The 15610-nt window shown below is 44.8% G+C and overlaps 1 protein-coding gene across 2 annotated transcripts in view; it reads left to right on the top strand.

Annotated features, from left to right (window-relative positions):
• The window catches only part of TNFAIP8L3 (TNF alpha induced protein 8 like 3), a 109458-nt gene extending 94334 nt beyond the window's left edge, over positions 1-15124 (top strand). For both annotated transcript variants that reach the window (XM_075858004.1, XM_075858005.1), the window contains one exon: positions 10766-15124. In XM_075858004.1, coding sequence (XP_075714119.1) covers positions 10766-11328 — 563 coding nt within the window. In that variant the 3' untranslated portion in view covers positions 11329-15124. The remainder of the gene's footprint in view (positions 1-10765) is intronic.
• The last annotated feature ends 486 nt before the right edge of the window (positions 15125-15610 follow it).

Below are 15610 nucleotides of genomic sequence, written 5' to 3'. Positions count from 1 at the left end.
AGGAGCATCATGAGAGACCTAACCGCCACAGTATGTATAAGGTCTTCCACAAGTAATAAAAGGCAAGTTCTGGGTTGAAGTATATGAGGGAGTCCTACTTTAAGCTCGAGAAATTCCAGTACTTCAGTCCAGAAGTTATTTATAAATGGACACTCCCAGAACATATGCAGAAAGGTGCCCTCAGTTCATTTACATTGTGGACAGACGGGAGTAGATATACGTCCCATCCTAAATAATTTGGAAGGTGTATAATAAATTTGGTTGAAAATTTTAATTGAATAAGTCCGGTCTCTTGTGGATAATAAAGGACCTGTTAGAGCGGATAGTATTTCTTTATGATCATCTGTACATACGGAAGAGTCTGAGACCAGCGGTCCAAGGCTCTGTCAAGTTTATTAGAAGATTAAGGGTATGTTCACACGTAGTCAACAAAAACGTCTGAAAATCCAGAGCTGTTTTCAAGGGAAAACAGACCCTGCTTTTCAGACGTTTTTTTACCAACTCGCATTTTTCGCGGTGTTTTCACGCCGTTTTCGCGGCGTTTTTTACGTCCGTTTTTGGAGCTGTTTTCATTGGAGTCTATGAGAAAACAGCTCCAAAAACGTCCAAAGAAGTGTCCTGCACTTCTTTTGACGAGGCTGTATTTTTACGCTTCGTCGTTTGACAGCTGTCAAACGACGACGCGTAAATAACAGGTCGTCTGCACAGTACGTCGGCAAACCCATTCAAATGAATGGGCAGATGTTTGCCGAGGTATTGTAGCCCTATTTTCAGACGTAAAACGAGGCAAAATACGCCTCGTATACGTCTGAAATTTGGCCGTGTGAACATACCCTTAGTTAACAGCTGTCTATAAAGTATGGGCAATGGTTTAGCAAACGTTTCCTGTGTCACACAATCCTCCTGTGCATAGTATGACATTATATCCAGCAATTTGTGACCAAAGAGCGTGTCTAAGCTGAAAAAAATGGAGCCTGAGATGGGTCGGGATCTGGTGTTTAGACCTAAGTTGTGTAAAAGTAGCTGCATTATCATCCACTACCACATCCTCCAAGGTCAATATACCCTGGGTTGCCCACTCACCGGGGTTAGGGAGTCTTCGGAACTGTGGCAGAAGCGGATTATACCAGAGCGGTGTCCTGGGCGACCAAGAGAGTTAAAGAGCAGCATTGATCTCTGCCAAACCTTCTGTTAGGGATCTGCCAGGTACTTCATCTAGGTATACTCCTGGGATTAATCAATCCACACCTGAGGCCAGACCTGTTCGACTGACACCATCTCCCACCAACCAGGGTGGCAGGCTCAGGAGTGGGAGAGCCTATCGCGGCCTGGTCTGTCGGAGTTAGCTCCGCCCCCTGTCCTTTATTACCTGCCCTGTTCTCTCCCTCAGTGCTTGTAATTCTTTTGGATTCCTGGCCCCACTGCTGCTTGCTCCAGCCTGCTTCTGCCGTGCTTCTGCCTTGCTGCAGTTCTGCTTGACCTGCCTTGCTTTGCCCCTGGCTTGCTTCTGTCTCCTTGCCCGCTTGGGTGTACTCACTTCGTCCTGGTCCTGACTGTCCGTTCGCCGTGGCGTTCCGTGGCTACTGCCCCTTCCCTTGCATGTTCCCTGTTTGTTTTCCTGTGCACTTAGACAGCGTAGGGACCGCCGCCCAGTTGTACCTCGTCGCCTAGGGCGGGTCGTTGCAAGTAGGCAGGGACAGGGCGGTGGGTAGATTAGGGCTCACTTTCCCTTCACCTCCTTCCGGCCATTACATAATTACAAGCCCTTACCTAGTCTACCATTTCTCCTACGCTGACGCTATCATGGACCCCCTTGAGACCCTGGCCCAGCAGATGCAGGGCCTCTCCCTACAGGTCCAGGCCCTGGCCCAAAGGGTCAATCAGGGTGACGCTGCTTTAGTAGTACCCCTCACCTCACCTCTAGAACCCGACCTCAAGTTACCTGACCGGTTCTCAGGGGACCGTAAGACGTTTCTCTCCTTCCGGGAGAGTTGCAGACTGTATTTCCGCCTAAGGCCCCACTCCTCAGGTTCCGAGAACCAGCGGGTGGGTATGATCATATCCCGACTCCAGGAAGGGCCCCAAGAGTGGGCCTTCTCCTTGGCTCCTGACGCCCCTGAACTTTCCTCTGTTGATCGTTTTTTCTCTGCCCTCGGACTCATTTACGACGAGACTGACAGGACTGCCTTAGCCGAGAGTCAGCTGGTGACCTTACGTCAGGGTAGGAGACCGGTTGAGGAATACTGTTCTGATTTTAGGAAGTGGTGCGTAGCTTCTCAGTGGAACGATCCGGCCCTAAGGTGCCAGTTTAGGTTAGGATTATCTGACGCCCTGAAGGATCTGCTGGTTAGCTACCCCTCGTCTGACTCCCTTGACCAGGTTATGGCCCTAGCAGTACGACTTGACCGACGTCTCAGGGAACGTCAGCTAGAACGCTTCAGTGTGCTCCCCTCTGACTTTTCTGCGATCCCCCCCGAGGTCCCGTCTCCTCGCCCCTCCACGGAGGACTCGGAGGTACCTATGCAACTCGGGGCCTCCATGTCCCCTCGACAACGTAGGGAGTTTCGCAGAATGAATGGTCTCTGCTTCTACTGTGGGGACGACAAGCATCTACTGAACACCTGTCCCAGGCGCAAGAATAAGAAGCCGGAAAACTTCCGCGCCTAAGTGATCATCGGGGAGGTCACTTGGGCGCACAGGTATTTCCCGTTAATGTGAAACGCAATAAAATTTTGCTTCCCTTTCAGGTCTCGTTTGCTGGCCGGGCTGCCACGGGCAGTGCTTTCGTGGATTCAGGGTCATCTGCTAATATCATGTCTGCGGATTTTGCTATGTCTCTAAAGATGCCTTGTATTGATTTACCTTATCCTATCCCTGTAGTAGGAATCGACTCAACTCCCCTTGCTAATGGTTATTTTACTCAGCATACTCCTGTTTTTGAACTCCTTGTTGGCTCCATGCATTTGGAGCAGTGCTCTGTACTGGTGATGCAGGGATTATCGTCTGATCTGGTTTTAGGCCTTCCCTGGTTGCAGTTGCATAATCCCACGTTTGATTGGAATACTGGGGATCTCACCAAATGGGGTAATGAATGTCTTATGTCATGTCTTTCTGTTAACTCTATTTCTCCCCGGGAGGAGGTAAACACGCTTCCTGAGTTTGTTCAGGACTTCGCCGATGTGTTTTCTAAGGAGGCCTCCGAGGTGTTGCCCCCCCATAGAGATTACGATTGCGCTATCGATTTGGTGCCTGGTGCCAAGCTTCCTAAGGGTAGGATATTTAATCTTTCATGTCCTGAACGTGAAGCCATGAGGGTGTATATCCAAGAATGCCTGGCCAAGGGTTTCATTCGCCCCTCGACTTCTCCTGTAGGTGCTGGCTTCTTCTTCGTGGGGAAGAAGGATGGTGGTCTTAGGCCGTGCATTGATTATCGTAACCTGAATAAGGTCACCGTAAGGAACCAGTACCCACTTCCTTTGATTCCGGATCTTTTTAATCAGGTTCAGGGAGCCCAATGGTTTTCTAAGTTCGATCTACGGGGGGCATATAACCTTATCCGCATCAAAGAGGGGGATGAGTGGAAAACTGCGTTCAACACACCCGAGGGTCATTTCGAATACCTGGTCATGCCCTTTGGGTTGTGTAATGCCCCTGCTGTCTTCCAGAATTTTATTAATGAAATCCTGAGAGAGTACCTGGGTAATTTTCTTGTTGTGTACCTTGATGACATACTGGTGTTTTCCAAGGACTGGTCCTCCCACGTGGAGCATGTCAGGAAGGTGCTCCAGGTCCTTCGGGAGAATAATCTGTTTGCTAAGACTGAAAAATGTGTCTTTGGGGTACAGGAGATACCATTTTTAGGGCAAATCCTCACTCCTCATGAATTCCGCATGGACCCTGCCAAGGTTCAGGCTGTGGCGGAATGGGTCCAACCTGCCTCCCTTAAGGCGTTACAGTGTTTTTTAGGGTTCGCCAACTATTACAGGAGATTTATTGCCAACTTCTCGGTCGTCGCTAAGCCTCTTACGGACCTTACCCGCAAGGGTGCTGATGTCCTCCATTGGCCCCCTGAGGCCGTCCAGGCCTTTGAGACCCTCAAGAAGTGCTTTATCTCGGCCCCCGTGCTGATTCAGCCCAACTAAGAGGAGCCATTTATTGTGGAGGTTGACGCTTCCGAGGTGGGAGTGGGGGCCGTCTTGTCCCAGGGTACCAGCTCCCTCACCCATCTCCGCCCCTGTGCTTCTCTAGGAAGTTTTCGCCCACGGAGAGTAACTATGATATTGGCAACCGCGAACTTCTAGCCATTAAATGGGCTTTTGAGGAGTGGCGGCACTTCCTGGAGGGGGCCAGACACCAGGTAACGGTCCTTACGGATCACAAGAATCTGGTTTTCCTAGAATCGGCCCGGAGGCTTAATCCTAGACAAGCTCGGTGGGCACTATTCTTTACCAGATTTAATTTCTTGGTTACCTATAGGGCTGGGTCCAAGAATATTAAGGCTGATGCTCTGTCACGTAGTTTCATGGCCAATCCTCCTTCTGAGAAGGATCCTGCTTGTATTTTACCCCCTGGTATAATCGTCTCTGCCACGGATTCTGATTTAGCTTCTGATATCGCGACTGATCAGGGTGCAGCTCCCGGGAACGTCCCTGGGGACAAACTGTTTGTTCCCCTGCAATACCGGCTGAGGGTACTCAGGGAAAACCATGACTCCGCTCTATCTGGTCATCCTGGCATCTTGGGCACCAAACACCTCATTACCAGAAACTATTGGTGGCCTGGGTTGCCTAAAGACGTTAGGGCTTACGTCGCCGCTTGTGAGGTTTGCGCTAGGTCCAAAACCCCTAGGTCCCGACCTGCGGGCCTACTACGTTCCTTGCCCATTCCCCAGAGACCTTGGACCCATATCTCCATGGATTTTATCACCGATTTGCCTCCATCTCAGGGCAAGTCGGTGGTGTGGGTGGTAGTCGACCGCTTCAGCAAGATGTGCCACTTTGTGCCCCTTAAGAAGCTACCTAACGCCAAGACGTTAGCTTCTTTGTTTTTGAAACACATCCTGCGTCTCCATAGGGCCCCAGTCAATATCGTTTCTGACAGAGGGGTACAATTTGTTTCCTTATTTTGGAGAGCTTTTTGTAAAAAGTTGGAGATTGATCTGTCCTTCTCCTCCGCCTTCCATCCCGAAACTAATGGCCAAACGGAAAGGACCAACCAATCCCTGGAACAATATTTAAGGTGTTTCATCTCTGACTGTCAATTCGATTGGGTCTCATTCCTTCCCCTTGCTGAATTTTCCTTGAATAACCGGATCAGTAACTCGTCAGGGGTCTCCCCGTTTTTCTGTAATTTCGGGTTTAACCCAAGATTCTCCTCCGTCTCCCCTGGTTGTTCCAATAATCCTGAGGTAGAGGATGTTCATCGGGAACTGTGCACTGTCTGGGCCCAGGTTCAGAAGAACCTAGAGGCGTCCCAGAGCGCACAAAAGATTCAGGCGGATAGTAGACGTTCTGCTAACCCCCGGTTTGTCGTCGGGGATTTGGTCTGGTTGTCGTCCAGGAACTTGCGCCTTAAGGTCCCGTCCAGGAAGTTTGCTCCCCGATTTATTGGACCTTATAAGATCATTGAAGTCCTCAACCCTGTATCCTTCCGTCTGGAGCTGCCCCCATCTTTTCGCATACATGACGTCTTCCATGCCTCCCTCCTTAAACGCTGCTCCCCGTCCTGGTCCCCCTCGAGGAAACCTCCTGTTCCCGTTCTCACCCCTGAGGGGGTGGAATTCGAGGTGGCCAAGATTATGGACAGTAGGATGGTCCAGGGCTCCCTCCAGTACCTGGTCCATTGGAGAGGATACGGGCCGGAGGAGAGGACTTGGGTACCTGCCCGTGATGTTCACGCTGGGGTATTGATCAGGAGGTTCCACCTTCTCTTCCCCACTAAACCGGGTCCCCTTAGTAAGGGTCCGGTGGCCCCTCATAAAAGGGGGAGTACTGTTAGGGATCTGCCAGGTACTTCATCTAGGTATACTCCTGGGATTAATCAATCCACACCTGAGGCCAGACCTGTTCGACTGACACCATCTCCCACCAACCAGGGTGGCAGGCTCAGGAGTGGGAGAGCCTATCGCGGCCTGGTCTGTCGGAGTTAGCTCCGCCCCCTGTCCTTTATTACCTGCCCTGTTCTCTCCCTCAGTGCTTGTAATTCTTTTGGATTCCTGGCCCCACTGCTGCTTGCTCCAGCCTGCTTCTGCCGTGCTTCTGCCTTGCTGCAGTTCTGCTTGACCTGCCTTGCTTTGCCCCTGGCTTGCTTCTGTCTCCTTGCTCGCTTGGGTGTACTCACTTCGTCCTGGTCCTGGCTGTCCGTTCGCCGTGGCGTTCCGTGGCTACTGCCCCTTCCCTTGCATGTTCCCTGTTTGTTTTCCTGTGCACTTAGACAGCGTAGGGACCGCCGCCCAGTTGTACCTCGTCGCCTAGGGCGGGTCGTTGCAAGTAGGCAGGGACAGGGCGGTGGGTAGATTAGGGCTCACTTTCCCTTCACCTCCTTCCGGCCATTACACCTTCAGAGTAGTCTGCATTGGGACTGTGCGTGTGTCCCGGGGGGTGGGGGCTGTCTATAAATACAGTTCACCAGGGCTTTATAGGAACAAAGAAGTGAAGCCTCCCGCTCAGTACAGGGGTTAAAGTGTCTATGGGTAAACCACCACCATACATATACCAGTTTGCTAGCAAGGAAGTAGAGATAAAGGTTCGGAAGGGCCAGTCCCCCCCTGGTCAGTGGGAAGCTGTAGTGTGCCCAGAACAATTCTATGAGTACCGCCTGCCCAAATAAAAGTTCTAAGGTCTTTGTCAATAGTAGAGTAGACGTGATAAGGGTAGCCATACTGGAGAATTGTGAAAGAGGTACAAAAATTTAGGAAGGGACTTCATTTTGAACAGATTAATTCTGCCTGTAACTGTGAGGGGGAGGTGTCTCCATCCATCAAGATCGATCTTGAGACGTTGTACCAGAGGAGTGACATTGTCCGGTATAAAAGTACAAGTATCTGAGCTAATCATTAAACCTAGATAAGTAATTTTGTCTGCCCATTGTATCGGGGAAGGCAGTATGACATTACTAGCTGCATTGTCTATCGCCATTACCAAAGATTTTGACCAGTTCACACGGAGCCCAGAGAAGGATGTAAATAAATCAAACAAAGACAATAGTGCCTGCAGAGATGGAACGGGATCATTGAGGAGTAGAAGTGTATCCTCTTCGTATAGAGAGACACCCACCTCCCTCTTCCCCCATCCTGAAGGCCTTTATATCAGGAGAGGCTCTTATAGCTATTGCTAGCCGCTCAATGGCCAGTGCAAAAAGGGTGGGAGACAGTGAGCAACCTTGCGTAGTCCCTCGGGCTAATGTAAATGAAGAGGAAATGTGACAATTGGTTTTAATACATGCTGTGGGTTCAATCCAAATTTGCCTAGAACAGACCAGAGGTAGGACCACTCCACCGAGTCGAATGCTTTCTCAAGGTCCAAAGAGACAACAACTCTGGTGCCATCTGACTCTATATTATGTTGGTAAAGAGCCTCCGAAGATTAACATCGGTGTCCTTCCCTGGCATGAAACCAGATTGGCCGGGATGAATGATATGCAATATGATCTTTTGCATACGTATCGCCAGAATTTTGGCTAATATTTTAATATCACAATTAAGGAGTGAAATAGGCCGGTAGGAGCTATAGTCTCTAGAATCCTTATGGGGCTTGGGGATCAACACCACAAGAGCCTCTCTCATAGAAGGGGGAGGGTAATAGCACCACTAGAGGAGTGAAAAATGGCAAGCAGATGAAGGGCAATTAAGTCAATATGTAATTTATACCGTTCTATTGGCAGACCGTCCAGACCCGGGGTTTTCCTGTTTGGAAAAGAGTTAATAGTCACAGTAATTTCCTCTAAGGTCAGATCAGCCTCCAAACTATCCAGGGTGGGGAACACAATAGTATCCAATTATGCCTCTAGTTCAGATGTATAATTTGCGACCTTAGAGGAGTATAGATCAGAATACAATTTTGCCAAAGACGTCATTGATGGCTATGGGGTTACTGACAGGCATCAAAGTAGACGAGGTGATTTCTAAAATAGGATTTGGTGTGGTGTCTTCTCTAGCAAATTTTAAAAGTATTTAGTGGGGCTTGACCGTTTCACTCGCTCAGGCATACAGATCAGCCATACATTATTGCGGTGATACCTGTTTTCCAGGTCATCTTCGTAGATTTTGTTTCAAGTATAAGAACTTGTACATATCCATGTGGCTGGTTTTTAACTTATTAAATTACTGGTGTGCTAATATATTGTGAGATTTGATAAATGAAGCGGCCTCTTTATTACGATACTGGAGAGGTCGCAAGTGATAAAAAAAAAAAAAATGGTAGTTGTGGTTCCCTAATCAGTATGAATCCCTTCTGTTTTTTTTTATATAATAAATCCTTTTTGAAAGTTTTTTTTTTTAAATCATATCGCTGAGTTTTATTTAGAATATTAAGGTGGGATCCTTTAATTAAATACTATAACAATGGGTGTCCGAAAGAATGCGGTTGGTTTCTGCTATATACGTCACCCTGTCTTTAATAACTGGTCTTTTTTTTTTTAATTCGTGGAAATCATTCGATACTAATGACATGAAAGTTTCTAATAGTGTCCTCTACTGGGTGTAGAAGAAGGATCCGGCTTTTACATCTATATGGCAGTATGTAATCTCAGGGTTAACTTCTGTTTCAGCAGATGTTTTATATTTTTGCAGTATGAAATGTCTTTCAAGTGTTTCCTAATGAAGTTGTTAAGATCCAGGAACAGTTTAAAGTCATTTTGGTTCAGATGTGGGACAAAATAACAATCCCCTGGATAAAACATCTATTTCTTTTTAGTGTCTCTTAAATTCCCTAATAAAGAGGTAAACTTTCAGATCACTCACATGGCCCTCGGCGTGGGTTTTGTTACTTTTTGTAAATCATGGTAAATCAAGGCAATATCAGACTTCATACTGCCCACCTGAACTTTCGCTTGTAGAAGTGTAGAATTGCACAGCATAACTGCTGCAAAAACATCAGCAATAGTGTGTTCAGGGTGAGCCTAGGGTGCAGGGGTGAGAGTAGGAGCACAGTCCAGGGAGGGTGACTAAAGTGAAACAGGGGAAATGAAGGTGGCATACCTATGTAATCCCAAGCCTCCATTCTCCGGCATAATGCTTTGGCTCCCTATAACTTACAGAGGACTCATGCAATCCCCCCTCCCCCCCCCCCCCCGACACCTCCGTTCTACCAGGAGAATGCAGGGCAAACTCATGCTGTCGGTCTAGGTGCTAGACGCCTGCCGCAACAAAAGTATCTTGGTCTTACCGATCCCCAGCACGCAGCCCTGGGTCTTCCTCGTCAAGGCCGCAGAGATAGATCTCAGCTTACAATAACAGTGGAGCGTGAAGAGCAGTACAGCAAACACCTTGGTTTGGATGAGTATAGTAGCAGGATGCAAGACTAACTAGCAAGATGTTAGATGTTACAAGAGTAACTAGCAAATGTTCATGGTTGGTACAAAAACTGTTTTGTTCTTCTATTATAGCCAATTGTGAGCTTCAAACACCTCCTCACAATCCATATGTACATACAGAAGAGATACATATGTTATTCAAATAATTAAAAATGAGCATTTATTATTTATACTGACAGGCAAATGTACATATGGTGTGATGATGCCTAAGGCCAGGTGTACAGTATATAACCTGGCATAACGTCAGAAGAGAAAGCCAGAGTGACAAGGGCACAATTTTCCCGGACATCACTCATTGTTCTACAAAAAAAAAAATAGACATTTAACAAATGGACTTTCTTTATTGCAACACAATTTCTGTGAATTAGAACCGTACACAAGTGACACTAAACTGGACATGGGACGTTGATCCAGGGATTTATTCTGATTGCATATTTGGAGTTGGGAAGAAAACTTTCCTTCTAATATGAGGAACTTGGAAACTGACTCATAGGAGTTTTTTTTGCCTTCCTCTGGACCAACACGGTAGGATTATGGGTTGAACTTGATGGACTTGTGTGTTTTTTTTCTATGTCCTCAACTATGTAACTATACGAGGACTTTAGTTTCAAAAACTAGTATATTGAGTGATCGTTGAGGGGCCATGTACTGATCACAGTCGGTAACTTGTAGGCCAAAGATATTCCATTCAGCACATTTTTGGTCATTCTTGGTTAAACTTTCTAGAAGCTGCACCTTTGTTATCCTATACCTATGTAACGTTGATAGTTTTTGACCACATTTAGCTTTACAAATTATAGAAAGCTCTGTAAATTCCAGTAAAACAAAATTGTAAAAGCCACCAGTAGAAGAGCCAAAACTGAAGAATCTGTCAGCCGTTGTTTTACTTGGTGCTCATTCCTGCATCAATATTATTTATTTAAAATATATTAATAAACCGTATATTAATTAAAAAATAAAAAAAACTGTCAGCCGTTGGAGAGTTTTTTTAAAGCCAGAACACATGAAAAGTATATTTTAGAATTGTGTCTATCTATTCGTTGTAATTTTAGCTAAGAAGTCTGTTTCATCCTTGGTATAAAATCACCCAGTTGCTGCCATTTCTCTGCAAAAGGTAAATGATGTAATTTGTGATCTCAATCTTCTAATCTCCAATACAGAATAAATTGACTGTCCATTAAACATGTTCAGCACGAAACAAAACAAGTGACACTGTCTTCTCTTTCAAACACAGGACCAGAACATTTCAGCTCCAAGAGCTTTGCGGTACAAGCTCAGAAGAAAATACTGAGCAAAATGGCAACAAAGACAATGGCAAACATGCTTATCGACGACATAAGCAGCGAAATTTTTGATGAGCTTTTCAAAGCAACTAAGGAACATGTGAGGAATAAGAAAGAGGCTCACAAAATCCTAAAAGACCTTATTAAGGTCGCTGTAAAAGTTGGTATTTTGTATAGGAATCACCAGTTCAGTCCTGAGGAACTGGTGATTGTGGAGAAATTCAGGAAAAAGCTCAACCAGACAGCTATGACAGCGGTTAGTTTCTATGAAGTGGAATATACATTTGAGAAAAGTGTTCTTTCTGGACTACTACACGAATGCAAAGCCCTACTTCATGAATTGGTACAGCGCCACTTGACGCCTAAATCCCATGGTCGAATCAACCGAGTCTTCAATCATTTTGCAGATGTTGAATTCCTTACTGCCATTTATAGCCTTGATGGAAGCTGCAGGCCGTACCTCAAAAGGATTTGTGAAGGCATCAATAAGCTGCTTGATGAAAGAGTTATTTAAACCCTTCTCTCCTTTTTGTTTCTTCTCTGGGTCTGATAATATGCTGAGAAATGCCTTTTTCGGGAACGCAGATTGCCAATGGCCAGCTTAAAGCACAGATGGCTGTATCAGGAATATTTATTTTGTTCTTGGGGACATGTTGTGTACTGTATACACTGAATGAGGCCTTCATTCACAACCAGTAAACTGTGTATCCTTACATGAATTCAGATAGATGGCATTCAATAAATCATTAACATTGAATTAGTGGAACTGCAACAAGACCGGAGAGGAGATAGAATTCTTACTTTGCTCTTCATTGATATTTGTCAGGTGTTGCCGGGCCTTTTTATTCTCGGAGATTTACTTGTGCTTCATACTATGGCCTCATTCATTGCTTTCATGCTCTTATGTTTTGGTTCACCGCCGTTTAATAGACAATGTAGAAGGCAGTCTGGCACTAGTTTATATGTAACGGTCTATTAAGGACTTCCAATGAAAACTGCATCAATAGCCTTAACTTAAAAGGAAAAATGATAGGGTACCTCTGATTTAAATCTACAGGACACCTAACACTCAACTATGTAGGCACCCCTTGATTTGACTCCATAAATAGCAAGTCACATCATGATGCCTATGACAGGTATTCCTTCAGCAGATCCAGCATGATGACACCCGCACAACTAGTAAGTCTTGTTAGGACCCAAAATTCTTCACTTACATGGCCCCTACGCAGACACGAGGTGTATAATCAATGTTGAGAGGACCCCTGCCCCCAGTATTTAAAGGTTTGAAAGGGGTTTTTATCAAACTTTAGCTATAACTAAATTTTCAGTCTTCGCATTCCTTTTTCAGTAAAATGTCTTAACCCCATTGTTGAGAGCAATTGTAAGTCACCTGCAAGGTCTCAAAAGCGTAGTGATAGATACTCCACCAATGCTGCCTATTCCCAAATTGCCGTTCTTGTCCTATTATCAAGAATCAAACTGTAAGGAGTTGGTAACTATCACCGAAATCACAAAGTGCTGCTGAATAGCTCCAGGTCCATCAACTATGACGGAAGAATGAAGGCTACACTCAAGTGGCCTTTGGAATTACCGGAGATTGCTATACAGCAGGCGTGCAAAGCCTGCTGCCTGCAGTGCCATTCTGTGCAGCCATGAAGACACAGACATGCTTGTACATGTCCTGATAGTTCCGAAAGACACAGCCGCATCCTACTGATAGCACAGTTATTGGCACGGTTAAGGCGGGCACTGTGGGGCCGTATGAAATCTATTTTAAGCAGCGTAAAAGGAGCAATCAGGTAAAACGCTTACCTTGTTTTGCCTTGTGCAGACCTTGATTATTAATGTCACCCAGATTTCTTATTTTATTCCTGTCTGAGACATTTATGGCATATCCACAAGCTATGCCATAAATGTCTGATAGGCTCAGCACTCCCGAGAGAAGGGGACAAGGTAGAGAGGTGACTATACATCATTTGTAGTTTTTGGGCGTAATGACATGGTCAGCTGTTTCCGTAATTACCATGAACTACAATAGAGACAGCCGCATGCATGTGCAGCCACATTGTCTTCTCTACTCTGAAGTGCAGATGACCTCCCTATTCTCCCGATACGTGAGAGTCCGAGAAGTCGATATGTCATAAGTGCGTCATCTGAGATTACTCCTTTGGATACGCTCACACGTAGCATAAACACTAAGGAAATTCTGGTGTATTACAGTAGCAGCAAAGTGGATGAGATTTATACAAAGTTTTGTGCAACTTTCTAAATACTTTAGTAAAAATAATTTTAACTTTTTGAGATACAGCTGCTTTGTATCCTGTATACAGAGCAACTGTATAGTTCGCTAAGACCTGTATTCGTCATGTCCGCGGTTCTGACGGGTTCCGTGTCAGCGGGTCCTGCGTGTCTCTGACATGCAGGATTCACCTGTTATCGATCACATCTAAGTTATGAACTTAGATGTGATTGGTAACAGTTCGATCCTGCGACCTGCTGACACTGAACCTGTCAGTGCTGCTGACCTGCTAGATTCAGATCTCCGCGCATGATACAGCTGCTCTGTATCCAGGATACAAAGCAGCTGTATCTCGAAAAGTAAAAATTATTTTTAATAAAAAGTATTTAGAAAGTTGCACAAAACTCTATATATATATATATATATATATATATATATATATATATATATATAAAGATTTCAAAGGTGTACATAGCCTTTAAGCTTTATTGCGGCCCTTGGGAGTGGTATAATCTTAAAATGTGGCCATCAGACCAATTCTAGGGACTTGATGAAAAAAAGACCTGTGGCCCCATTCATGGCAGATGGGGGGTTTTTAACTAGAGTGTGGGCCCGGAGCTGCCATAGAACTATTGACAAGTCACATGTTGTAATATGTTCCATTTCCAATTCAAAATAATTCATTAGAAAATCCAGTTCTTAGGCAATCAATACTCATTGTGAAAGAGGACTCGGTCATTTCACATATTTTTGTAACATGGTGTATATACTATTCCCAGTGCTGATATATATTTTGTATAGAGTATTTCTCGATTGTGTATTAACAATTGATATTCCTTTACTGTGCTTTAAAATGGACTTGTGAATTCTAAATGGAACCTATTTTCAGAACACGTGAACCCTATTTTATTTGTGTAGGATTTGTAAGAGAGAGAATATTTATGTTCGGGCTCATGCAAATGACCGCATGAAAAATACCATACAGAACGGTCTATGGTTGTGTAAAATGCACCACTGTAGCTCCGTGTAGTATCGTATTTGTTCAGTCTTATGACTCCCATTGACGCATCTGTAGTGCAGCACCTGTACAGGGATTTCTCACGGATTTGCCTAGATGGATCATATTTTTCAGACTTCATCTCCTTATAGGTCAATGAAGTACTGCCAATATGCCAACCAATATCACATGGAACGTTGTTGTTGTTGTTTTTATAATACACGTGGCATCACATTAACAATGTATTATGAATCCGTAACACACAGAACTGGTACGGATCCACAGTGCGTTTATGTGCATGATCTCTTGGGATGGAGCTTTGCGCTGTGAAAGTTCAAATAGAAGATGCAATTGTCGCACAAGAGTCATTTTCCATAGAAATATATTAATACTGTTACTGCAATGGGACGTATATTTAGGGCAAGAATTTTCTGTCACACAGCTTGATTTCCCTATACAATACCATTCATTTGCATACAAAGTTATATGAAAGTATTGCTATTTTCACTTTCTATGGAAAAAAAGAAATTAAACATCAATGATCTTAGGCTGAATATACAGAGATTTTTGGTTCAGCTGTCCATTTAATAATAAAAAATAAATCTAAAATAAAGTACAAATAGATTAAATAATATTTACACATAAGATACCCACACAAAAATAAATGTTGCCCAGGCCAATAATTGTCGTAATAATAGCCCTGACTCAATTATGCACCTGGTGCAGAAACCACTCCATTCACATATATGGAATGCAACAAATCTGCTGTGTGTAAACATATAGTAATGAAAGCCTTATCACCGTGGTGACGGAAGCTTCGCGTAAGCTGCTTTATCAGATAATACTATTAGAAAGGGCATAAAAACAACTTAAAGGGGTTGTCCACTTCAGAAAGCTACCACAGTGTAAGTGGCCTGTGTCTGTGCTTGTCTCCACAACGCACTGCATCCTCTATTGTAACAGAGTGACGTGTCTAGTCGCATGCTCCTCCATCCTCTGCCATATTATAGACAGTAGCCACGGCCATAAAGAAAATAACAAGGGGCGTGGCTTATGATCCCAAAAAAATGGTGCTTAACTGCAAATAAAATCAAAAAGTAAGTTTACCAAAAAATACTGTTTAGAATGCACTGCTCATAGATTTCAACTTTCTAAAGGCCCTATTACACCGGCCTGCAGCGAGCGCCGATCAACGAGACATCGTTGATCGGCGCTCGTTTGCACCTGTCACTTGGAGCTATGGATGGGGAGGAGTGGTCGTTACTCTGATCGTTCGTCCCCATACGTTATCGTGTCGGAACCATGTCTCCCTGTTTACACAGGGAGATGTGCTGCCGAAAACCATAATATTTGTAACTTTTTTAAAACTATACGATCAGCAGATGATAATGCTTTTGCTCGTTCATTTGCTGATCGCTGCCCTGTTTACACAGGGAAATTATCGGCAACGAGCGTACTATGCACACTCGACTGCCCGATAATCGTCCAGTGTAAAAACCCCGTAATATACATTAATTGAGTTAGTCTCCATTTTCACAACCTGTGTTTGCTATGAGTGGA

This window comes from Rhinoderma darwinii, chromosome 3 (assembly GCF_050947455.1).
Source record: "Rhinoderma darwinii isolate aRhiDar2 chromosome 3, aRhiDar2.hap1, whole genome shotgun sequence".
NCBI lineage: Eukaryota > Metazoa > Chordata > Amphibia > Anura > Rhinodermatidae > Rhinoderma > Rhinoderma darwinii.
The sequence above is the reverse complement of the archived record's forward strand: the minus strand, read 5'-3'. Positions and strand labels throughout refer to the sequence as shown.